The sequence below is a fragment of the Rutilus rutilus genome (genome assembly GCF_951802725.1).
Source record: "Rutilus rutilus genome assembly, chromosome: 12".
NCBI lineage: Eukaryota > Metazoa > Chordata > Actinopteri > Cypriniformes > Leuciscidae > Rutilus > Rutilus rutilus.
Genome location: NC_140217.1, coordinates 12,826,118 through 12,851,255, shown reverse-complemented (window position 1 = coordinate 12,851,255; position 25,138 = coordinate 12,826,118). Strand labels below are relative to the sequence as shown.

General features: G+C 42.5%; 1 protein-coding gene across 2 annotated transcripts in view; it reads right to left on the bottom strand.

Moving 5' to 3' along the window:
- Nucleotides 1-25,138, bottom strand: part of cidec (cell death inducing DFFA like effector c) — a 50,777-nt gene that overhangs the window by 16,258 nt on the left and 9,381 nt on the right. The window contains exon 5 of one of the 2 annotated variants that reach the window (XM_084426092.1): nt 6,813-6,845. The exons of the other annotated variant lie outside the window; for it this stretch is intronic. Within the exon in view, the coding sequence (XP_084282218.1) occupies nt 6,813-6,845 (33 nt within the window). The remainder of the gene's footprint in view (nt 1-6,812; nt 6,846-25,138) is intronic. 2 annotated transcript variants of the gene reach the window in all.

Sequence of the window (25,138 nt, the reverse complement as noted above, 5' to 3'; positions counted from 1 at the left end):
CACTCTGATCCGAGACAGAAACCATTCAGAATGGAATCCAAACCGCACCAACTAAGATTCAACAAACGAGGAAAAATTTAATTGGGGAGAGATTGTATGCCATTGCCACAACTGCCATGAGACGGAACTGTCCTTAACCCAGGCTTGATCTGCCTCGTGTAACTCCAGTAATATACCATTCTGCAGACATCCAACCTACTTCCACCGTTCTCCAGATAAAGGCCGCCGGTCCTGAAATGTGTATACACACTGTTATACAGCATGGAGCTATGTGCTCTTTTGGACAGCGGAGCGAGAAGGAATGTGCTACCCCGTCACTACTATGAGGCTATTAATGAAGGAGTTCGACCCCCACTTGAACTATCGACAGTACAGGCTCTGCAAGGAATAATTCCTATAAATGTGGATGTTCTCGGGGAAGTCCACGTGCCAATACAGGTCGGAACCCACACAGCCAGCGTTAACTTCATTGTAGCCGATGTAACAGAGGACACAGAAACCATTCTTGGACACCCGTTCCTGGAACAAGCACGAGCATGCCTCGACTTTGGCAGTCCAAAATTGTACTGTTCGGTGAGCAGATACCTTACTTTAATCCCCAAAACAAACCCAGGGTGCACGTTGTTAGAATAGCACGCACCACTGTTCTGGAAGCAGGACATCGTGCCAGGAAATGTACATTTTCGAGAGCATGTGTAGGGCAACGTGTTATTGAGCCCAACAAAAGGGTTTATGGAGAAACACAGAGTGTTGGTGGCACGGATTGTAATTGATGCTCAACCCAATAAACAAATTCCAATAAGACTGTATAACCCAGGTACCATTGCAGTGCGAGTAAGGAAGGGGGCCATTGCCGGGTTTCTACAGCCTGCAAATGTAGTAAGGGTTGCCGACTCTGAGCTGCCAACTGCAAGCCCAACCCCCGCAACTGTCCCAAGTCATTTACAGTCTTTATATGCTGAGAGTATAGTGCATCTGGGGAAGTCGGATCAAGAAGAGCTAACAGAACTTCTGAGCACTTATGGTGATGTTTTCTCGGCTGGACCGACGGACCTTGGTCACACCAACCTGGTGCAACATGACATCCAAACACGACCAGGTCCGCCGGTAAAACAGCAGCCCCAAAGAATGACCTTTGAGAAACTGTAGTGCAGATGAACAGATCCAGCAAAACCTTGACAATGGTTTAGCTGCCCCTAGCTATAGCAGCTGGGCTTCGCCAATTGTTATGGTATGGAAGAAAGATCAGACGTATAGACCAGTGGTTCTCAACTCCAGTCCTCAGGACCCGCTGCTCTGCACATTTTGTATGTCTCTCTTATCTGACACACTCAGTTCAGTTCATGGAGTTTCTCCTAATGAGCTGATGATCTGATTCAGGTGTGTTTAAATAAGGGAGACATACAAAATGTGCAGAGCAGTGCGTCCCGAGGACTGGAGTTGAGAACCACTGGTATAGACTGTGTGTGGATTATAGAATCCTGAATGAATGCATTATTAAAGATGCTTACCGCCTTCCACGATCCAGGATACCCTGGACATTCTGTCTATGGCGAAATGGTTTAGCACCTTTGATCTGGCTTCAGGCTATTGGCAGGTGGAGTTAACTCCAAGGGCACGGCAGGCTGCTGCGTTCTGCAGCAGGAAGGGGCTATTTGAATGGAATGTGATGCCATTTGGCCTGTGCAATGCCCCAGCGACGGTCCAACGCTTAACCCTCTGAGGTCGGCAAACGCGCCCACGCGTTTTGCTGGATTTTTTTCAGTTCAGTTCAAAAGAAATTAATTTTGCTCTGTTGACTTTGATATTACAAGCAAGTTTCATACATCAATCGATTCTGTTAAATGTGTATTATTTTTGTGTATACTCACAATAAAAACAAACTGTTGTGCTTTTTGCCAAATAAAGAAAAATAAACATGATGCTAGTTCTGCCTTCTCTCTGTCAGTGAAGACCATTCTGAAACGCGTCCGAAAATGAACAATAACTCAGCGAATACTGAGTCAAACAGGCATACAGACATACAGGCATGAAGCTTGAATTCTCTTCTTTAAAATGAGGTAATTTATATAAAAAACAAATATTCTCATCTTGTGAAATCTGTATTAAAAGAGAGCGATTCCAGTCGAGCTCATTAGAGCTAATTCAAATGTAATGTGACTCCGCCCACGGAGAGCGCGTGCTATTCAAACGCAAATTACTGAGGCAAACCTGTGAACGCCCCCCATATCAGCTCGAGAAAACACAAGTTTATTCAGATCATTGTAGCCTACGTGTTTACACCATCTGGCAGCGCTGTGAGGAATAATAATAACGGAAAATCTACCTCAGAGTGCGGGTATTGCAGGAGAGAGGATCCGAATATGTAGTAAGTTTTTTTTCCTTCTCAAGTTAATCGCGTTTCTGTGAATGAATGAACGGCAGCCGCAGAGATGCGCACTGTTTATCACAGCTCGCAAAAAGACAGTTTAAATTTAAATTGTGTCTCTGTGTGAATGAATGATGTTTTAGCAAACTGTATTGCTATACTGAGCTGAGTAAAAATCGACAGAAATATGTTGAAATAAAATGTAGGCTATTTGTATAAGCAACGTATTAAACTGAAAATTAACATTTATATGCCCTAATATTTCATAAAAACAACGTTACAGTCAGGCGTTTCTGTTTGTGAATGAATGTTTCGGTTTTAGCAAACTGTATTGCTATACTGAGTAAAAATCGACTGAAATATGTTGAAATAAAATGTATTTGTATAAGCAACGTATTAAACTGCAAATTAACATTTATATTTCTTATAATAAAAATGAAAGACCTATGTTACAGACATATAAGACATAAAATATCTGCCAACTCAAATAAGCTTTTGTTTGCCAATATTTGCTCATGTTAAATATAGCATGTTTTGTCAAAAATAAAGTAATCAAATAATCAATCAAATCCTTAACTTTGAAATATGTATGATAAAATGTATACTTTAGTTTTTACAAAGAAAGATTACACTTGAATTGTTGTTGTAATTGTAACCTTTTTAATAAAAAAATATATTTACAAGGTAGATGTAAACAAACTTTTAAAAGGTAAATATAAGCCTTTTCTTTAAATAATTTTTATTGTGTTTTATTAGTGACAAATTTGGGGAGAGGATAAATATTCCAAAACTGAAAATACAGTATGAGAATTAACTGCACAATTACTAGACATGTTTTCCTTGGATATTATAGGCCAAATTGCAAGCACAATATGTGGAAAAATAAAAAAGAATTGAGATGCTTCCAACTGTTGCTCTTGCATTCTTGTGGCTCAGTGACTCACCTGAATGAATGGCTAATTAAGTATGCAGGCCCCATTGTCTCCTAAGGTGTGAACCACTAAATATGCATGATCTGTGACGCCCACTCCGCATATTGCCTTTCCAAACAGAAAGTGCTTTGCAAAATTCAAATCAATGTATTGTGTTATGTGAATGATTAGGCAGGGTGATTTTCACATCATTTTGAAGAAAAAACACTAGGCAATGACATCTATTAGACAAAAGTCTTATTGGCACATATTTAGTATGTGTTTTATGGCCTTATTTCAGAAACTTTAGTTTTTAGTTTTTTCAATAACCACGCATAAACATTATTCTCTCAAAAATGCAGACATGTACATTCTTGTTGCTCACATATTATGGTAGCCCTGTTTGTGCTAAATAGTGTGTAAATTTTTTTTTGCCATTAATATGTTTATAAGCAACTGAAAAAAGCACAAATGTCAGGGCATGTCAGAACATCTCAAGGACCCCAAAAACACCTCAGACCCCAGAGGGTTAATGGGTCGTGTTCTGGCTGGACTACAATGGGAAATTTGCCAAGTCTATTTGGATGACATAATTGTTCTGGGGAGGGATGCCAAAGAAATGATGCAGGGCCTAGCTCAGGTATTCGAAAGTTTGCACCAGGCCAACCACAAGTTGAAACCCAAAATGAAATGCCAACATGAAAACGCAGATGTGCTGTCCAGGAGGCCATGTCAGTTCAAATTGTGCCTGCAGCCTTAAAGAACCTTCTTCCAGTAATTCACAGTTTTGTCATCAGGCAGTCCAGTGTGATTTTGACATCGGACCTGGAAATGATGTTCCCTTCGTTGGGTAGGTGATTCTTATGGGACATGTTCGGTTCACTTAGTTTTGTTGTGGGAACGTGATAATACTGTATGTTGTGGCCATGAGATATTCATTCATGGGAACTTGATAATATGTTGTGGCCACAAGATCGTTTTGTTGAGGTAACGACATCCTTATGTCGTGGCCATGCTTTGAGATTACTATAATAGTAGTCCTATAGACCTTATGTCGCCCCACCCCTTTTCAGGGAGTGTCATGCATGCTTCAGTGTTTGTGTGGTAAATTAGACCACGCGTCTGGTGACCACCTGGTTATTGCTCTGTTACCAGACGTAGATGTGATATTGCGGGACAATGCTGGACGTGTGTGAGAGATGACGTTTTAAATCGCCAATAAGCTTTGTTAATTGTGAACAGCTCAGTGACTGGCATTCTATTTGCCCAGGTTCGAATCAAGAGATGCAATGTCATTTTCTCTAGGGACTTATTCAGTCTACTAAATATAATTAACTGAATAACAGGCTAGTATAGTTAAAAAATCACATTTTATACTAAAACAAATGTCCTTAAGTAGCAACTAGTTTTTCCTTTATTAGACTATGCAAACAATAAATGCGTTTTACCAGATTCAGCGAATCTCGAACGTGTATGTTTTTTGTTGGATCTGGCAAGTTAATCAGGATGGTCTTATCCAGGACATATCTAGAAGCAATCCTGGCTGGTGTAGCTATATTTAATGAGTTTTGATTAGGTCCACACGATGGTTCCTTTGCTTCGTCCATGCAGTCATAATCAGCAGAAAAACCCCTCTCAACGAATGCATAGTTTGGATATTTTCTTGCTCTAGCTAGAACATGACGGCTGTGCAAATTGATTTTAAAATGCCAATCACATTTTTTTGTATTGTATTTCTTATTGTGGTATTGTAATTTCAGGGAAGATATAAAATAACACAGTCATAATTGAAATGCAGGACACTGATTACATATTGCGGGACGCGGGACAAAGCTCCCAATTTCGGGACTGTCCCCCATTTGTCAACCTAGTCGTAACTATTCCTTCACACAGAGACATGCAGAACATTCATCCATGTATATGAAATCATAGCGATTTATATGCTATTTTGTACTGCAGCAGCATGTCTGTCTTGCTCATAGCTGCATGTTTTGCATGTTTTGGCAGTAACAAGTCCTGTACTTGCTCTGCAGCAGCAGCAAAAACCAACAGCTGCAGTGTAGCAGATCTATTCAGCCAAGACCAGTCATATCAACATTGCCATATCCATTACCATGCCAAACACTCAGAGAGTTGTCATAACATAAATAAATGTAATAATACAAACAAAAGGCAGCAGCTTTTCAAAGGCAGCAATTAACATATGGCCTCAACTCTGTATAGCTACTCTTTGATCTCCATTTTTATCTGGTATAGAATCACAAAGATAATTCCCCAAATACCATAAATGTTTTCATCCATATCTTGGATCCATATCTAATCTGAAATTCAACATGAAAGCAGGGTCTCTTAATCTGATCATGAAGAGCATGCGCTAAATGTAGAAGAATCACATGACTGAGATGCTGACTATGTAGAGCATTCCATATTGATCACTTGTAAGGTACTGACATACCCTTAAATGGGTTTCTTAGAAGGCAGGAAGGGACAAGGCATCTAACTATTGGTTTGGAACAGAGCCTACAGTATATGAAGACTTCCGATGCAAAAGCCTCTAAAAGCCACCTATGTCAAAAATGATATAATAATATTGAGTGAATGCTTTCCGCACATAGTATAACATACATCAAATACTTTCACTTCAAACTCACTAAATCCCAGCCTCAGCCCATTCAGAAATGTCGGTACTAGGAGCCTGATAAAAATGTTAATATTACAGAAAAACGTTAGATGGACTTAGAGGCTTTTGCATCTTTAGTCTTTATATGTAAAAAAAAAAAAAAAAAAACCCTGTGGTGTAAATACATTTTTTAAAGTTGTTTATATGCCTATGTGGTGTTTTTAATATGCTTTAAGACAAACCATGTGCAAATTCATAAGTCAACACCATTGCTGAGTATTTTCTCCTTAAAACTGCAGTGAACCAAAGACAGTATCAAAAACATGGTTTGAAATCACCAGTGTTTCTTAGGTCAGAAACTACCTTGTAACCAATCACGTCAACGTGCGAGCGGGCTTTAGCATATCATCATTACAATGCTGCGAATCAGGGAAGACTCAAGAGAAGCCAGTTATCCTGGTAGCCAATATTTTTCTGTTGATATGAAAAATCGGATACTTTTAGCTATAGTGGGTGAATTATGTTTATCATATATATTACGATGTTATAATGTACTATATGCCTTTCTCCAATGATGTTCGAAGTTGTTCAAAGCGCTTGTAAGGATGCTGATTTTCGGAAGGTAGCTGTCCGACTTTGAGATGCAGCAACATTATTACCTGTTTGCTCGTAGTCAAGCAAAAGGCTAATTAAATTAATTACCGTTATGTGTCCGACGTTGTAGAGAGTGATACATAAAACACATTGCCATTCTGATACATCGACTTGTAAACTAGCCTGGAGGCGGGGCTCTGCATATTCATGCTTTTTTTTCATCCTCATATACAGGAGAGAAATGACAATAAAAACTGCTTGACATAACTTAAGATATGCTTTGAGGAGGTGTCCCTTCCAATCCATTCTTCTCACTTACTCTTTCTACTTTCTTCTGACCCAGAAGGTGTCTCTGAAAAAGAAAACAAAAATGTGTCCTTTATGTGTGTTGACACCTATGCTATAGTTACTACTTCCACATGTACATAGGTTCACACTTTAGATAATCAATCAAAAATCTTTGTCTGTGTCTGCAAACTCACAAAAAAGTATTACTTTGGACCTTTAGTATACCTAATTCAAAACTAAGTAAGTTAACTAAATAAGAAAATGAAATATAGAAAACCATATTTTGAGAGCATTATGTCTGTGAAGTGCAATGCAAAATGTCATGAATGCGAGGTCATTGCAATGGAGATTTTGAATTTGAGCAAGTGTAAGCAAAAGTGGTTTGGCAAAGTGGGTAGTGTACATGATAGGATCCATGGTAGGATTGGTAGGATCCATGTGCAGTTTAATAAAGGGCAGACAAGAGTCATACAACAGGTGAGAGTTCAATCCAGTGAGACAGTCCAACCAGGCAACCAACTCCAAGATGTCTATTGCACAAGATCTAGGCTAAACTAAGTCTGTGCATTTGCAGTTTGGTGATTTCACCAGCAGGTGCTATCAAAGTGCATGTTTGGACTGCAGTGGAACATAAATGTTGTCCCTATGGTTAATACTTTAGGCATGATTTTGTGTATCAGCAGACCAATATAATTATGGCTTTGTGAATATTGTTAATTGTTAATTATTAATATTAGGTATGGGCATTTTTGTCAACTTTTCATTTCGAGCAGGGCACAACCTAAAACTTTTTGATTTTCTCAGTTTGTGTAAATTTACTTGGGGTTCAGCGCATTTATTTTTTCCCACATTAATTTCACATGTCTAGTACAATTATGTGGTTTTGTTTCATTAATACAGTGTATACTTTTTTTTTTTTTTTTTTTTTTGCCGAAAGAATAGGGGCATGTTGTAACGTGAGGGGCACATTGTAACACGACCATATAACAACTTGAAATTTTATCTGATCTAAAATATTTTGTCAATAAAATACAAGTATTATCTTTTTCAAATAAAATAATGGCATTTTATTAATAATAAAAATGATGCAAGTGTTTTTTGCTAGTTTCAGTCCGACGCAGTTATCATTTTCACGTCCTGTGCCACGTTGTTTAAATAGCAAATGCATTTGCGCCCATTTGTGCAGGTCTGAAAACAAGGTGTGTTCTGGCGCACTGTTGCTATTTTGAGGCAACAGAAATAGACTGCGCCACTGACCAACTGAAACCTGGTCTAAAGTCAATGTCGCAATTTTTTTTCTTTTTCTTTTGTTATTTAAAGAGCGCGTAATATGTGCCTATAGGCAGGTCCACAATGCGCGTACACTCTGCTTATTAAACACACAGGGACGCACAGCAGCACACAAACATGCCAAATATTTAAAATAAAAGGATTACAATGTAAAAGATTATTATTGTGTACATAAAGATATCCGGAGAGCTTGGCTAAAGTATTGCATACATGCAATGTTATTGATACACTTCCCACAATAAATTAGAAAAATACTCGGTAAATAAATTAGTACAAGTAAAGTAATAGGTTTGTTGATGGACATGCACTTAATGCTGATGGTGAGGAATTACAGTTGCAACATCTCAAAATGTACCTCAAACTTAGTAGTGTATCACTGGGAAACGTCCTGCTCGAGTCGTCCTTGCGATGGAGGTTCAGGTTGAATAACTAGGCCTAGTTCTTCCAGTGTTTCATCATCGGACTCGCGCTTGCATTGATATGGTGAAATCAATGTCATTGTTTGTTACTGTCTTTAATTTACAGTGTAGGAAGCCTCAGGACATCTGACGTTGTTATGACAATGGGTTTTTTTATTTTCGAAGTGCGCTGTACGCAGTAAACCAATCACAACAGACTGAGCTGTATGGCGGCAAATCAATGACAAAATTAACGGAGCGCACAAATGATGCTGACGCACGCAGTAAATGACTTTCGCGAGAGGATAACAGATCTACACACGAGGAAACGGGAACTCGCGAGCTCATTCAAATTGTAAATTGTAAATCTACCAAAATTCTTATACATTTTTACATTTTATATTTATAACACTATGATTTGTGTTATTGGCATTAAAATATCTAAAAGAAATTGGAGAAAAATGGGAATACAAAGTCATATTTGCTGTAGCCTAGTTCACCACTACATTACCACTATACTCCCTTTCACCCCTATTAACATTTACCCAACCAAAATTATATTGGATCTGAGAACCTCAGAAATGTAAAAAGTGTCATTAAATAGTTGTAAATATAACAAGGGCTTTGGATGAAAGATAAATTACTTGTTTAATATTATTATAATTTATTAGGATTAACCCCTTGAGATGTATCATCTCGTTTTCGAGGGGGTCCTTACACTTAAAGAACATAACAAGAACCTTACACTTAAAGAACATAACAAGATTACAATTAACAATACATCAACAAACAGGCAAACAACAAAACACACACACAAAAAAAAAAAAGCAACAGTACACAACAACAACGACAGTTCCCTATCGTCCGGTCACTACGACGTACGTCGTGGTGAACGACGAATAGGAATCTCGCTAGAGAGGCCAATCTACTTCGAGTGAAACTAAAACAAGCCAATACACATTGGCGTGCAATCATTTGCATCAGCTGCGCAGCCTCGCAGCGCGGGTATTTAACGAGCAGCTGGTGTGATTGCACTTCAGCTTTTTGCTTCGGAGCCAAGCACTTCGATGCGTCTTACAGAGAGTGATTTACTAAATCAACGAGCCTTTCTGGATCTCTCCTTCCCGGTGCGGGCATTACAGCACGGCAGCGCGAGCAGTCTTTTTTCTTTTCTCTCTTCTCTTTCTCTGTCTTTTTTGTTTTGAGGTATTGAGCAAACAAAAAATCTGTTATAACAGCTGGTAAGGTGCGCCTTCAGAGCGCTCAAAAGCTGTTCTTACAGCTGGTAAGATCTGCCAGTGAGAGAGAGAGAAACAGCGCACAGACAGGTGCACATTCCTGTCTGTGTTCGCAGTGACTGTTCCCCTGCGTGTTTCAGCACCAGTGAGAGCAGTCCCTAAAAGAGCTTACACAGATAGAGAGCGTCTTTTTAAAGATGACTTTCTATCTGTGTGTTTCTGGATGCGGTCGTTACCTGGGTTCACGGGATGGTCACGAACGCTGCCTCGTGTGTCTGGGCATTAAACACGCTGAGGCAGCGTTTGTGGATGAGTCATGTACCCATTGTGGGAAGATGACCATCGCGGAGCTGCGGTCGAGACTCACGTTCCTGCAAAGGGGCGGAGTCCCCGTGCCTCTGCCTCGATCCAATCCTCCTCAGAGGGTTGCTTCGGGCGGTGACACGGGTGACCTGAGGATCACGGTGAGCGCGTCTCCTTCGGGGAACCAACCCCCTAGGAGCCCTCACCCCTCTCATGCTCCGCAGCCAGTTGAGCCCCCATTGGAGAAAGCTGGACCATCCTCGCGGTGTGTACCGGTTGTCTCCTTTGGGGCTCCCTGTGAAGATCATATGTCGATCGCTGCATCGGAGGGTGGGTCAGACTTCTCCGCGGATGACGACTCGGCACCGCTGCCTCCTTCGGGTGTGCCAGCGGTGCCTGAGACGGACCCAGAGATGATGGCCATGCTTTCCCGGGCCGCCAAAGGGGTTGGGCTCATGTGGAATCCTCCACCGTGTCCCGAACCCTCGAGGTTGGACGACTGGTATCTCGGGGTGGCGCGTGCTGGTTCTCAGCAACCCACCCCCGTGCCTTTCTTCCCGGAAGTGCATGAGGAGCTTACGGGGACATGGACGGCACCTTTCACTGCCAGAAACCGTCCCGGTGGCTCCTCCTCCCTCACCACCCTTGATGGCGGGGCAGCTAAGGGATACACGCGTATCCCGCCAGTGGAACGGGCCGTTGCTATGCAGCTGTGCCCTAAGTCCACTTGGCGTGGAGAACCGTGTCTTCCTTCCCGGGCCTGTAAGTACTCGTCGGATTTAACCGGCAAGGCTTACAAGGCCTGTGCACGCTATGGCGTTGCTGCAGGTCCATCAGGCCAAGGCACTGAAGGACCTGCACGAGGGTGGTCACGATCCCCAAGTTCTTCAGGAACTTCGCATCGCGACGGACCTCGCGCTTCGTGCGACGAAGGTGACCGCGCGGTCGGTGGGTCGTGCGATGTCCACCTTGGTGGTCCAGGAACGCCATCTCTGGCTGTGTCTGGCCGACATGAGGGAGACCGACAAGCTCCGGTTCCTTAACTCCCCCGTGTCCCAGACCGGCCTCTTCGGCGACGCGGTCGAGAACTTCGCCCAGCAGTTCTCGGCTGTACAAAAGCAGACTGAGGCCATCAAACATATCCTGCCGCGGCGGCCAGCTGCTGCCGCCACCCCACCGCCTGCGGCCCCTCAGTCTGCTCGTCGCCGGGGGCGGCCTCCTGCGTCTGCCCCTGCTCCCGCGCCGCCGCAGCAGCCTCCATCTAGACGGCGCCGTGGAGCCAGTCGCAGGCGGGCTGCCCCGCCCGTCCAGGACCCCGCTAAGAAGGGCGGCAAAGCCAGGAACAAGCGGCCCTAGGACGGGCGACCCAGAGATGGCAGGGACTGCTCTCCAGGAGACGATGACCACATCGCTCCATCCCCCGGAAGAGGGCCGGGTGGAAAATCCTTGTTTTCCTTTTGTTTTTGTTCCGCCGCTGGCCTCAAAACCAGCGGTACCCAAATTTTCAATAAAAGAGCAGTTTCTTACATCTCTGGGTCCGAAGAGGGCCCGGAGAGCAGTGGGGGGAGAGAATCCTCACCACTCTCATCCGCCTCTTCTATCGCCAGCAGGCAGCAGTGTGCAGTTCGAGAACGCAACCAAGCCGCCTCCTGCACCTCCGGCCTCGTGGAACCAGGTAAGTGTTGCACAGCACACTCAGACTCCGCTACGGGCTGCCTCCCAGAGAGAGCCTCCCGAGCCGAGCCCCTGTGTTCCACCTCGCTGCCCCACTCCGGGTACGCCTACGGTCCCTTTGGTCCCGCTTGTACGGTCTCTGCGAGCCTGGCTAGCGCTCCCCAGTCCGTCTCGCTGGCTCATTCGGACCATCAGGCTCGGCTATGCGATTCAGTTCGCCCGGCGTCCCCCCAAGTTTCGGGCCATCCACTCCACTACAGTGAGAGACGTGCTGGTCCGTACGGACAACACTGCGACCGTTGCGTACATCAACCGTCAAGGTGGTCTACGCTCCCGTCGCATGTCGCAACTCGCCCGCCATCTCCTCCTTTGGAGTCAGAAGCATCTGAGGTCGCTTCGAGCCATGTATGTCCCCGGTGTGCTCAACCGTGTGGCCGACGAGCTATCACGAGCTGTGCTCCCGGGAGAATGGCGACTCCACCCCCAGGCGGTTCAGCTGATCTGGAGAGAGTTCGGAGAGGCTCAGGTAGACCTGTTTGCCTCCTCAGAAACCTCCCACTGTCGGTTGTTTTACTCCCTGACCGAGGGAACACTCGGCACGGATGCACTGGCACACAGCTGGCCCCGGGGCCTCTGCAAATATGTATTTCCCCCAGTGAGCCTACTTGCACAGTCCCTGTGCAAAGTCAGGGAGGACAAGGAGCAGGTCCTTCTGGTGGCTCCCTATTGGCCCACCCGGACTTGGTTCCCAGAACTCATGCTCCTCGTGACAGTCCCTCCCTGGCCCATTCCTCTGAGGAAGGATCTTCTGACTCAGAGACGGGGCACCCTATGGCACCCGCGTCCAGACCTCTGGAAACTCCATGTCTGGTCCCTGGACGGGACGCGGAGGTTCTAGGTGACTTACCCCCAGAGGTACTTAACACCATCACTTCTGCGCGAGCGCCGTCTACGAGACGTGCGTACGCCTTGAAGTGGAACCTGATCGTCGAGTGGTGTTCCTCCCGCAGAGAGGACCCCCGAAGATGTTCGATAGGGTCAGTGCTTTCCTTCTTGCAGCAAGGGTTGGAGCGAAGGCTGTCTCCCTCCACCCTTAAAGTACATGCTGCTGCTATTTCAGCATATCATGACCACATAGATGGCAAAACAGTTGGAAAGCACGACCTGGTCGTCAGGTTCCTTAGGGGGGCGAGACGATTAAATCCTCCTCGCCCCCCCTCCATACCCTCTTGGGACCTTTCCCTGGTGCTCCGAGCACTTCAGGATGCTCCCTTTGAGCCTTTGCAGTCAGCGGACTTAAAGCTTCTCTCCTTGAAGACTTTGCTGCTGATTGCACTGGCCTCGATCAAGAGGGTAGGGGACCTGCAAGCATTTTCAGTCGACGAATCGTGCCTAGAGTTCGGGCCGGGTGACAACCATGTTGTATTGAGACCCCGGCCTGGCTATGTGCCCAAGGTTCCTACCACTCCCTTTAGAGATCAGGTAGTGAACCTGCAAGCGTTGCATCCTCTTGGGCGCTGGCACGTGGCTCCTCGCTAACAGATATCTGTAGAGCTGCGGGCTGGGCGACACCTAACACGTTCGCTAGATACTATAGCCTACGTGTAGAGCCCGTGTCCTCCCGTGTTCTCACCCTAAACGGGTAGAAGCACTGAGAGTACCGGCTCTGTCGGCTTGCTGCACCCTACTGTGCATCCTTATTGCTCCAGAGTCGAACCTGTTGAGTCCTCCAACACCCTCGGCACGGACATGGCGGAGCGTCCAGTGCCAGGCCTTTATCCGCTGAATCCTTGAGAACCGGGTCTAGGCTGGGTCCCATATGTGTGACCCTACGGGGATCCCATATGTGTATATTCTCCACGGCTGCTCCTAAACGGAAGCCCGTGTCTTTCCCTTGGGCTAAGTCACCCATTATTCATATGCAGTACAACCCTCGGGTTAGTCCATATGTCTATTCCCACATAACTCTCCTTAAGAATGTGGCTCCCGCAGCGTTCCCCTCCCTCAGATCGGGCACGCTTTCCCAGTGTTATCCAATAATCTCACTGTATGGGTTATCACGGAACAACAGTGACGGATACTCTCGGTGTAAGCCCTCTCCTATCGTCCTTCCAGGCAAGAAGGTGTGGAGGCTTACACAGGGCGCTGGATGGGGTGCAGCAGCTGTGGCGCTTTGGTAGGGATTCCTATTTGTCGTTCACCACCACCGATAGGGAACGTCTCGGTTACATATGGTAACCCTCGTTCCCTGAGGGAGGGAATGGAGACGTACGTCCCGTCGCCACATCTGCTGCTACCCGCCGGGGCGACCAGCTTTTCAGGCTTGGCTCCTCAGCAAAAAACTGAAGTGCAATCACACCAGCTGCTCGTTAAATACCTGAGGCTGCGCAGCTGATGCAAATGATTGCACGCCAATGTGTATTGGCTTGTTTTAGTTTCACTCGAAGTAGATTGGCCTCTCTAGCGAGATTCCTATTCGTCGTTCACCACGACGTACGTCTCCGTTCCCTCCCTCAGGGAACGAGGGTTACCATATGTAACCGAGACGTTTCAGTGATAGCATATGCAATCTACTTTAAAATAAGATAATAAAGATTGTTTAAACAACCGAAATGAAGTTATGGATCTAATATCTACAGGCAAATTATTCCAGTCTAATACGGCTTTAAACATAAATGCTCTCTTACCAATTGTTTTTTTAACACGAGGAACAATGTATGATGCACTTCAGTGGCCATCTTTGAATGTGAGAAGGCAGATTCACTGGCTCCAATTTATATTTAAATGTATTTACTTTGATTATCCTAGTTATCTACAACAATACTTTGTACTCTTTTCTTCAAACCACCAAGTTTCTCTTACTTTCTCGTAAGTCTGGACAGAATGCCTAACTTGGTGGTTTGAAGAAAAGAGTACAAAGTATTGTTGTAGATAACTAGGATAATCAAAGTAAATACATTTAAATATAAATTGGAGCCAGTGAATCTGCCTTCTCACATTCAAAGATGGCCACTGAAGTGCATCGTACAGTGGTGAGTGGAAAAAGAACATCCTAAAACGAATCTGCAAATTCTATTATATGCCGAATTAAGTGAGACAAGATCAAATTTTAAGGCCGTCTGATAAACCACATCACAGTAATCAAAAAACGGAAATATTAATTGAGCAACTAGTTTCTTACGAACACTATAAGAGAAGCAATTTCGAGATCGATGCAAAATACTCATTCCAACATTGACTTTTCGTAAAACATGATTAATGTGTGGTTTAAAGGAAAGTTTAGAATCAAGCCATACACCAAGATATTTAATAGTGTGAACTCTATGCAGAGGAGTACCGTCTTTATATGATATAACACAAGAACAGATTTTGGAATTAAGTTTATGTTTAGAACCAAAAATCATAGTATATGACTTGGTTTTATTAAGCACTAATTTATTAGCCAAAAGCCAGTCTTGTAAACTATTAAAATCCGATTGAAGAGATAATTGAATTTATATAGGATCAGAATTACATGTATATGACAGTATCATCGGCATTAAGTTGAACCTGACAGTTTTTAAGAAGTAGGCCTAATGGTAGATTATTTACATAAATAGAAAAAAGAAGTGGTCCCAAAACTGAACCTTGAGGCACACCTCTTTGCTGAATCAGAAAGTCAGATGTATTCCCATTTAGGACAACACATTGTTTCCTGTTGTGCAGATATGAATTAAACCACAAAATTGTATTTTTTTGAAAAACCAATAGCATGAAGTTTATCTAAAAGCAAATAACGATCAACCAAATCAAAAGCTTTAGTCAAATCAAGAAAAATAGCACCTGTGAGCTTGCCAATATCTGAAGCTGAAAACACATCATTTGTAAACTTAAGTAATGCAGTAGTTGTGGAATGATTAGACCTAAAACCAGATTGAGATGTTGATAGAATATTATTAATACATAAATAATTTGAAAGTTGTTTATAAATTAATTTTTCAAAAACTTTAGATATAGAACATATAATAGATATTGGTCTATAATTATTGAGATCAAGTACATCACCTCCCTTATAAAGCGGAGTAATGCGTGTACATTTCCAGATCACCGGCAACTCACATGTAGACAAAGAAAGATTAAATAAATCAGCTAGTGGATACATAAGAATATGTGAAGTTAATTTAAGATACCTATTTTCAATTCCATCTAATCCTTCACCACTAGTCACTTTTAATTCATCAATGGCACTCTGAACATCAATTGGAGATTAAATTCTTGCGCAATAGATAAGGAGTCATGAAGTATTGTATTATTATTAACTCTAATTTGATTAACTGAATGTTTATTTGATGTATTAATAATGTTTTTAATTTTATTCAAGAATTGTTTAGGATTTTTATAATGAAAAGAAAGACATTCTTTATAATAATTAGACTTTGCATTTCGAGTTTTTGTCTTGCTCAAATTTCTCAAATACCTACAGACTTCCCAATCAGCATTACTTCTTGTCTGACGGAATGTTGTCCATGCTTTGTCCCTTTACCTAAAGAGACTAATAAGTTCCGAATTAATCCAAGGAAGATGATTGCCCTTAACCCTAACAATTTTCCAAGGTGCATGCTTGTCTACAATATTTATAAACTCAGTATAAAAAAAATCCCAAGCGTCTTGTACATTAGGAATTAAATGATATCTATTCCAATTAACAGAAATCAGATCATGATTCCAATTAACAGAAATCAGATCATGATTCAGGTCTGATTTTAATTAATTTTGGTGGCAATTTAGGTACTTTAATTTTCCATACACAGAATATAGCCTAATCGAATGATCACTAAAGCAATCAGACATCACACCTGACCTTAAAAATCTATTTGGGTGTTAGACAAGTATCCAATCAAGAAGAGATTGTGTGCGAGAAGTAATTCTAGTAGGCTCAGTAATTAATTGGGTAAGATTTAAATTATTAAATATATTTTTCTCTTTATTACATGACGTATCCAGCCAATTCTTATTGAAGTTGCCTAATAAGATTAGCTCATTTTTACCAAAAACTGAATTGATAAATAAGGATCGCAGTGGTCTACATAAATTTAATAATCATGCCCATGCACTTAGGGAAATTCAAGAAATGGCTGCATCATTAGATCTTGTTGATATCTGGCGTTTGCTAAATAAAGATACTATGAGGTATACATGGCGCAGAGGAAAACAGGTCAGTAGAATTGATTATTTTCTCTTTCCCTTCTCATTGGTTCCTTCCTAGAGTATTAAACTGTTGTATTGGTGACTGCTTGAGATCTGATCATAGTCTGGTTACATTGCTGATTGACAATCTGCAATGTTCCAGAGGACGGGGTTACTGGAAATTCAATGTATCGCTTCTAAATGATGATTCATTCGTTGATATTACCAGGAGATTTATCAAATAATTCTTTGAAGATAATGAAAACTCCTCTAATCCACATAATGTTTGGGAAGCCTTTAAATGTTCCTTTAGAGGACATGCGATTAAGATGGGATCAATTAAGAAAAAAAGAAACCTAAAACAGGAACAAGAACTTATTGATGAAATAAATGAGCTACAACAATTATTAGATAGAAGTTACACAACTGAAACAGAAATATTAATTAAAAGAAAACAAGATAAATTGGAGAGTCTTTATCATGAACGGGTAAACGGAGTTATGGTTAGGTCACGCTGCTTGGATGGAGAAGGGAGAGAAGTGTACAGCACACTTTTTACGGTTAAACCAAAGAAATTCTGTTAAAAAGAATATCATGAGTTTATACAGAAATTATGTCTTAGTCACAAATCCACAAGAAATATTACAGGAACAATTTGAATATTTTAAAGCTCTATATTCTAACGATGCAATATTGGAGGCCCCAAATGGTGTGACTGAGCAATATTTCCCTTTGAACAATGTCTCTGCTTTCTACTTCGCAGCAATTAAGCTGTGAAGGCGAAATAACAGAGCAGGAGTTATTGGAAGCAATTAATTCATTTTCATCTGGTAAATCTCCTGGTATCGATGGAATTCCTACCAAGATGTATAAGATTTTCTTTACAGAAATAAAAAAAAAACCTATTAGAATCTTTCAATTTTTCATTTCAACAAGGTATTTTATCTAATTCACAAAGAGAGGGAGTTATCTCAATACTGTTAAAACAAAATCCTGATGGAAAATATAAAGATCCCAAATGGTTAAAAAATTGGCGTCCATTGACCCTGCTCTGTTGTGATACTCGTATTTTATCTAAATGTATTGCTTTAAGAATAAAAAACATAATTGGAGGTGTTATAAACAACAATCAAGCAGGTTTTATTAAGGGAATATTTATTGGAGACAACTTGAGACAAATACTGGACACTATACATTTTTATGAGAACCATCAGGAACCAGGATTATTGTTTATTGCTGATTTTGAAAAGGCGTTTGATAAAGTTCAATGGAAGTTCATAAAACAATGTTTTGGCTTTTTTAATTTTGGGAATAACTTAATACAGTGGTTTGAAACTCTTTTTAATCATCCTGTTAGTCGAGTGATCAATAACGGTCATATATCAGACACATTTTTATTAACGCAAGGAGTCCGTCAAGGGTGTCCTTTGTCACCATATCTCTTTATTTTATGTATTGAAATTCTGGCTATTAAAATTAGGAACAATCCAGATATACCAGGTCTATTTCCAAATGGTCAAGAGATTAAGCTGACAATGTATGCTGATGATGCAACCTTTTTCATAAAACCAACACAATCCACTTTGGAAGGACTAATAAGGGAATTAAATACTTTTTCTAAAATATCTGGATTGAAACCTAATTTTGCGAAATGTAACATTTTGAGAATTGGGACATTAAAAGACACCAATTTTATTTTAAACAGTTCTGCTCCTGTTAAATGGATTAATGGAGAAGTTAATATATTAGGGATTCATCTACCTGACAACTTTAAAGAAATTGTTAAATACAATTATGAGAGAAGGATGGAAAAGGCAGATAGAATTTTACAACCTTGGAGGGGGAACTCTCAGTAACTCTGATTAATACATTAGTAAATGTAGACAGCGAGGCCCAGCCTGCTGCCATACAAATGTCATGGATTGAAACCCCACTTGTCCATGCCCACGACGAGGCCATACCTCTAGTCGAGTGGGCTCTAACCCCCAAAGGGCAGTTCAGGCCTTTGGACGCATAAGCTGACGCAATAGCGTCCACTATCCATCTGGACAGGGTCTGTTTCGAGATGGCTAGCCCTTTGATGCGGCCACCGAATGAAACGAAAAGCTTCTCCGTTTGCCTAAAAGCTTCAGAGCGCTCCACATAAATCCTCAATGCCCTCACAGGGCAGAGGAAGTTAACCCCGGCCTCGCTGTCGGACGCAGGGAGGGCCGAAAGGGAGATAACTTGCGCCCTAAAGGGAGTCGCAAGCACTTTTGGGGCGCTGTTTTCCGAGCGGGCGGCTGCTTTCTAGCGCGGCCTGCTGCGGAACTGGAACGCCGCGGCAAAAAGTGTCTCATAGCCTGAGACGTTTGCTGTACCTCAGTGTATCACTCCGCGAAGCCCTTCACCGAGGTACCGAAGAGACCAGTCGGTGACACGGGGGCGTCCAGGAAGGTGGCGCGGTCAGACTCAGACATGTCGGACAGTGTTAGCCACAGATGACGCTCAGTGGCGGTGAGAGCGGCCATGTTGCGGCCGATAGCCTGGGCGGCGGTCTTGGTAGCTCTGAGAGCTAGGTCCGTTGCGCTTCTCAAATCCGTCACGCCCTCCGCAGATGGGCCAGCCTCGTCCAGTGAACGGAGAAGGTTGGCCTGGTAAATCTGCAAAACAGCCATGGTATGTAGAGCGGATGCGGCCTGACCGGCGGCGGCGTAGGCGCAACCAATTAGCGTCGAAGTAGTCCGGCAGGCTTTAGTGGGCAGACTCAGTTTGGACCGCCATCCCGCAGAGGGCGGGCAGGACATGATGGGCATTGAAAAATGCCTTTGCTCTTTTACGAGAGAACGTGTGTGTCGCAGCGGCGAACGATAATTTGGAATGGAATTAAATAACAAGTACTTTGGGTGTCTTGTTCATTTTATTTATTTTCATATAGAAGCAACAGAACTTAAATTCCATCCAGTTTATTGGCAACACTGTGCACGAGCGTGAATCCCGTGATATCCATCTTTGATCTCACAGGTGTCAGATCCACTGCGTGAAGAGAGAACTGTCCGGCTTGCCTGCTCTTTTTTCACTCCTCCTCTCACTGCAGCCGCCTACTCTCGCATACATTTCAGGCGAGGCAAGGCGCATCTCAAACAAGCCTATTTACTGCACGCGCCAGCATCAGTTGTGCGCTTCGTTAATTTTGTCATTGATTTTTCGATGTCTGGCCAATCAGAGCAGAGTAGCTCGCGGAAAGGAGGGATTTAGAGAGATTGATTCATTTGGCGAGTCGTTTGAGAATCATTGAAAATAGGTGATGTGCAAATGTATATTATGAGGAAATAAAAAAAAATTGTTTTACCTTTGATCCGTCCTTCGGATGAGACGTTAAACCGAGGTCCTGACTCTCTGTGGTCATTAAAAATCCCATGGCATTTCTCGTAAAGAGTAGGGGTGTAACCCCGGTGTCCTGGCCACATTCCACCATTGGCCCTTACCAATCATGGCCTCCTAATAATCCCCTTACATTGAATTGGCTCTATATCTCTCTCTCCTCTCTCCACCTATATCCGGTGTGTGGTGAGCGCACTGGCGCCGTTGTACTGTGGCTGCCGTCGCATCATCCAAGTGGATGCTGCACACTGGTGGTGGTTGAGGAGAGATCCCCTGATATGATAGTAAAGCGCTTTGGGTGTACAGTAGTACATATGAAAGCGCTATATAAATGCCCGATTCTATTCTATTCTATTCTGATGTATGTAACGTGCATGTAAATGCGCTTATTCCCTTAAAGTGAAAGCAGAAAAGGACTGCTTTCGGCATCTGTTGCTGCATTAATGCCGCATTCACTCAAGACCATGATGGCGGTATAGCAACTATCTTAATTTACTGGCTTAATATTTCTCTTGTGGACCTACATTAATGACAGTGAAAAAATGTGAAGAATATTTATTGTTAAACAAGTGTTTGAAGCTGCTATTTATTTTCACAGATGGCAGAGATGTGCTGTGTTCGTAAACTAAAGACTGTTATTAGGCCTATATCATTTTAGTGATATTATTATTATTAATAATATTTTGTAATTGTAGGCCTATTGTTTTTAGTGTTATTAGTGTCATTAAATGTTTTGTTAATGTGCTATGGAAACAAAATACTGACGAACAACGATGCTGTTTTCATCTTGGATCTGTATAAGAATGATGTGTTTGTTAAAACAAACACTCTTGACAATTTGTGAATGGATCACCTTGCAATTAAATTTTGATGTGGGATGTAGTTTTCTAGTCTGTTTTACAAACATACACGCATAGTCCTCATACGCGCGTGTCAGTGATGTCGCTATGAATTTAGGCAAGGCATTAGTTCCTAATATTAAATAACAATACTAGCTTTATAATAATAATAATAATAATAATAATAATAATAATTTAATACATGGAAAACGAGCCAATTATCGTATTGATATTGTCAAAGGCACCTGCCATCAGCGATAACTATGACTATCGTTGATACACGATACTATTATCTATTGGCACAACCCTGCTCACAACCTAAGCACAAGCTCACCTGTTCACCACAATGGTAACCAAAAAAAAAAATATATATATTATCATGTTCTACAAACTCTTTTAAATGTTCAAAATAACGAATCATTTAACACTTAAACGACTTTAAAAAAAGACTTAAAAACTTTCCATTTTCTTAAAAACACAGAAAACGTCTCGGGTTCCCTTTCGAGGGAACTCGCACTTCGTTGATGACAACACTTTGGGGAATGAGTACCCACTATGCCAAAACGAGCCCTGCCTGTCCCAGTGTGAAGCTGCGCACAGGCACACTTAGGATGAGAGCAGTACAGTGCCTGGCGTAGAAGGAATGTCCAGGCTATAGAATCTGATAAAAGTATGAGGGGTGGCCCATCCTGCTGCATCGCACACTTCTAGGATCGGCACCCCTGAAAGGATGACTCTAGAGGACACCATGCCTCTGGTTGAATGAGCCCTGGCGGCCAAAGGTGAAGGCAAGCTGCGCACCTAATAGGCCATAGAGATAGCCTGAACGATCCAGTTGCTTATGGTCTGTTTCTATGCAGGAAGCCCCTTCTTGGGCGACCCGAAAAACACCAGCAACTGAGGAGCGTGGAAAGCCGCAATGGCAGCCACGTACACCTTGAGTGTGGACAGGGTAAGACCAGCCAACAATCTTGGAGGAACTCCAGCACTGAAGCCACCAGGCAGTTAACTGGGTCCACCTCACGCTCTCTACCAAACAGTGAAAACATTCCATTTTAGGCTGTAATACAATTTCCTTGTGGAGGGAGCTCTAGAGCTGAGTATGGTCTCGACTACTCCTACTGACAGGCCAGCCTCTTGGTACTGTGCCCCCTCACGGGCCAGACCCACAGTTTCTATAGTTCTGGCTGAGGGTGAAATATGTATATATATATATATATATATATATATATATATATATATATATATATGTGAGGGAGAACCACAGTGGTTCATGTCACTGGGCCGAGCCTCTCGCATATCGACTTCACCACCTTCACCACCTTCACCACTTCAATTCTCCGGGCCTCAGCCCCTGCCTCGACAGGATGTCTCCTGCCTGATTCTGGTCCCCTGGGATGTATGTTGCTCTGAGAGACAACAGTCTCCCCTGGGCAAGGGCGCATTAACAATAGGGCTAGGCGGGGCTAAAACCCCGGGGCCCAAGCAAGGAGGGGGCCCGTGATTGGCTGTGGAGCAGATTGACTAGCCATCGGTAACGCTGATTGCCAAAGCCTCACCACGTTGTCGGACAAAATTGCGGATTCGGCGTTATGATTGGTCCGATAGCCTGTCGATCAAACCCCCGTGAGCAGCAGGGCAGGGTGAATCAGGTGATCGCTGCCTGTGCCTTATTAGAATATACGCATCCACCAGTCAATCGCCTCCACTTTTCACTTCATTCTAGTATATTCTGAAAATTCCCATCCAAAGAACAGTCTTCGTCTTCGATGCAAAAATGTCATCTATTCAAAAAAAATGTGAGAGTGGGGCTCAAAAAAGGATTTTTTTAAAAGACAAACAGCAGAGGAAACATGAACTACTCAGTAAAATCCCCAAGCTATCTGGTTATTTTATTAAAGCTGATGATCACGGAGTGGTGGAAGTTGTGGAACAGCAAGTGGGCTGGGCACATGATGGAGCAGATAAAAACACCGCGTCATCGACCCCACCAATTTTGGTTAGTTTGGTTATTAACTTGATGGATGTATTATATTGCTTTTTGTGTTTGATCAAACTCTATATTCGCCTAAAGGGCTGGCGATAATATAACCCAGTAGAAATATGTCAATCGTGCTATGCCATCATGATTCATGATGTAAGCTTATCATTTAAACACGTTTTTAAGCATTGTGGTTCAAATACAAATGATTTTAAACCACTCAGGCACATTAAGCAGCCGTGGATAATTCATTTTGGTAAGTGCTCGTTTTGAAACCATGGTGAACTTGAGATGGTTTTGCACAACGCACTTGAGTTCAGACCCCGAGGTCTTAAAGTGACAGCAGCTGCTAATAAAGCTGCTGTTGACATTTGTGTCAATAATGTTAATCAAACATCAGAAAGAAAGTAATTTACTGCCCTTGACTGAATCACTTTTGTAAAATTAATAAGAATGAATGTATTTTGAATTTATATTGAAAACTATGAATTGTACATTTAATTACTTTATACAATATAATATTATTCAGTGCTTTAAGTTTTTCAAGTAGGTCGATTTCTTATGTGCCTTTATTCTATTGTTATTTGTGACTGCCGCTTCAGTAAGCTTGAGTTTCTTTTCATAAGCTACTATTATTTTTTTGTGATATTGAAATTGGTGATACGAATGATGAAATTTCAGTGGCATCAAATTTTGATATGATACAATCTTATTAAAAGCAAATATAACTAGACTGTGAAATATATCATTATTGTTAGATAAAATGACTCGTATCATGATATAACATTTTGCTCATCGCCCACCCCTATATTCGCTATTAGCAAGCCATGTTGACAGGTTAGTGTTAATCTAACATCTTGGGCCCTATCTTGCACCCAGCGCAATTGACTTTGTACACCGACGCATGTATCATTCCTATTTTGCACCCGCGCACAGCGGACTTTTCCCTCCACAGATGCACGTCGGTTAACTAAGAAATACACTTGCGCTTCCCGGGGCGGTTCAGCGCAAAGAGGAGGCGTATTCCGGCGCAAACGTTCCCTCATGCTATTTTGCAGGTTTAGAAAACAATTCCGCCACTAACCGAAAAAAACTAGTTTAAAGTCAGTGGCGCGTTGCGCATGTTATTCATATGCTATTTTAAGGGCGCATGCTTGGCCATAATCAATGTAGCGTGTGTACAACGCGCATACACTTTGATTCTCTCATCTACACAGAAGCAGCAGTTTTCATTTTTGCAAATCATACATTATTACGATAGATAGATAGATAGATAGATAGATAGATAGATAGATAGATAGATAGACGGTTTATTATAAAGGCATACATCCAGCTTACACATTTACCCAAATTATCATACGCCTGTTTAACCGAAGTTAATTTGGGTGTGTTTCTCCATCCCCAACGTCACTTCTCTGTGTTTTACGGCCCTGACGAGAACGTCGGTCTCCTCGGCTGTGAACCGCTCCTGGCGTGCAAATCCGCCGTTATAATAGGAATCCGCTATAGAACAAGCGCGCCTGCTCTTAAAGGGAATGTGAGATGACGCTCTGATTGGTTTATTTCACGTTACACCCAAACCACACCTATGAATAATGAAGCTACTTCAGACCAACCCATTTTAGATTTGCGTCGGGCTCAAGAGTCATTTATCCCGCCGGTATAATAGCAGAGTAACAGAGTTACTTGCGTTTCGCGCTTGATACTTGCGTTTCAGATCGTTAAAATAGGGCCCCTTATGTGTAAAAAATGTTTCATGCTTATCCTGACCAGATCACCAGAAAGATGAAACATTGACTTCATCTGCTGCTGGAGCTAATGAGACTGAGCAAGGAGAGGTTTTGGTTGAGGTTGATGCTAATAATAATGAACTGGGATGGCCTTCTGCAGATCAACCTGAGATCAGCGGCCTTGCATCGGCTTCCTCTCCTACCCTGCACGCCGTTGATATCCCAGCGTACACAAGCACTGATCCTGGAACTTGGGGAGAGATCAACAACGAGGTTCGGGAGTACTGGGCTGATAGAGGACCACAGTTTTGTCAAAATATGACAGCTGATTTCTCTGCATCAGAACAACAATATAAAAATCAAAAGAGAAGATTT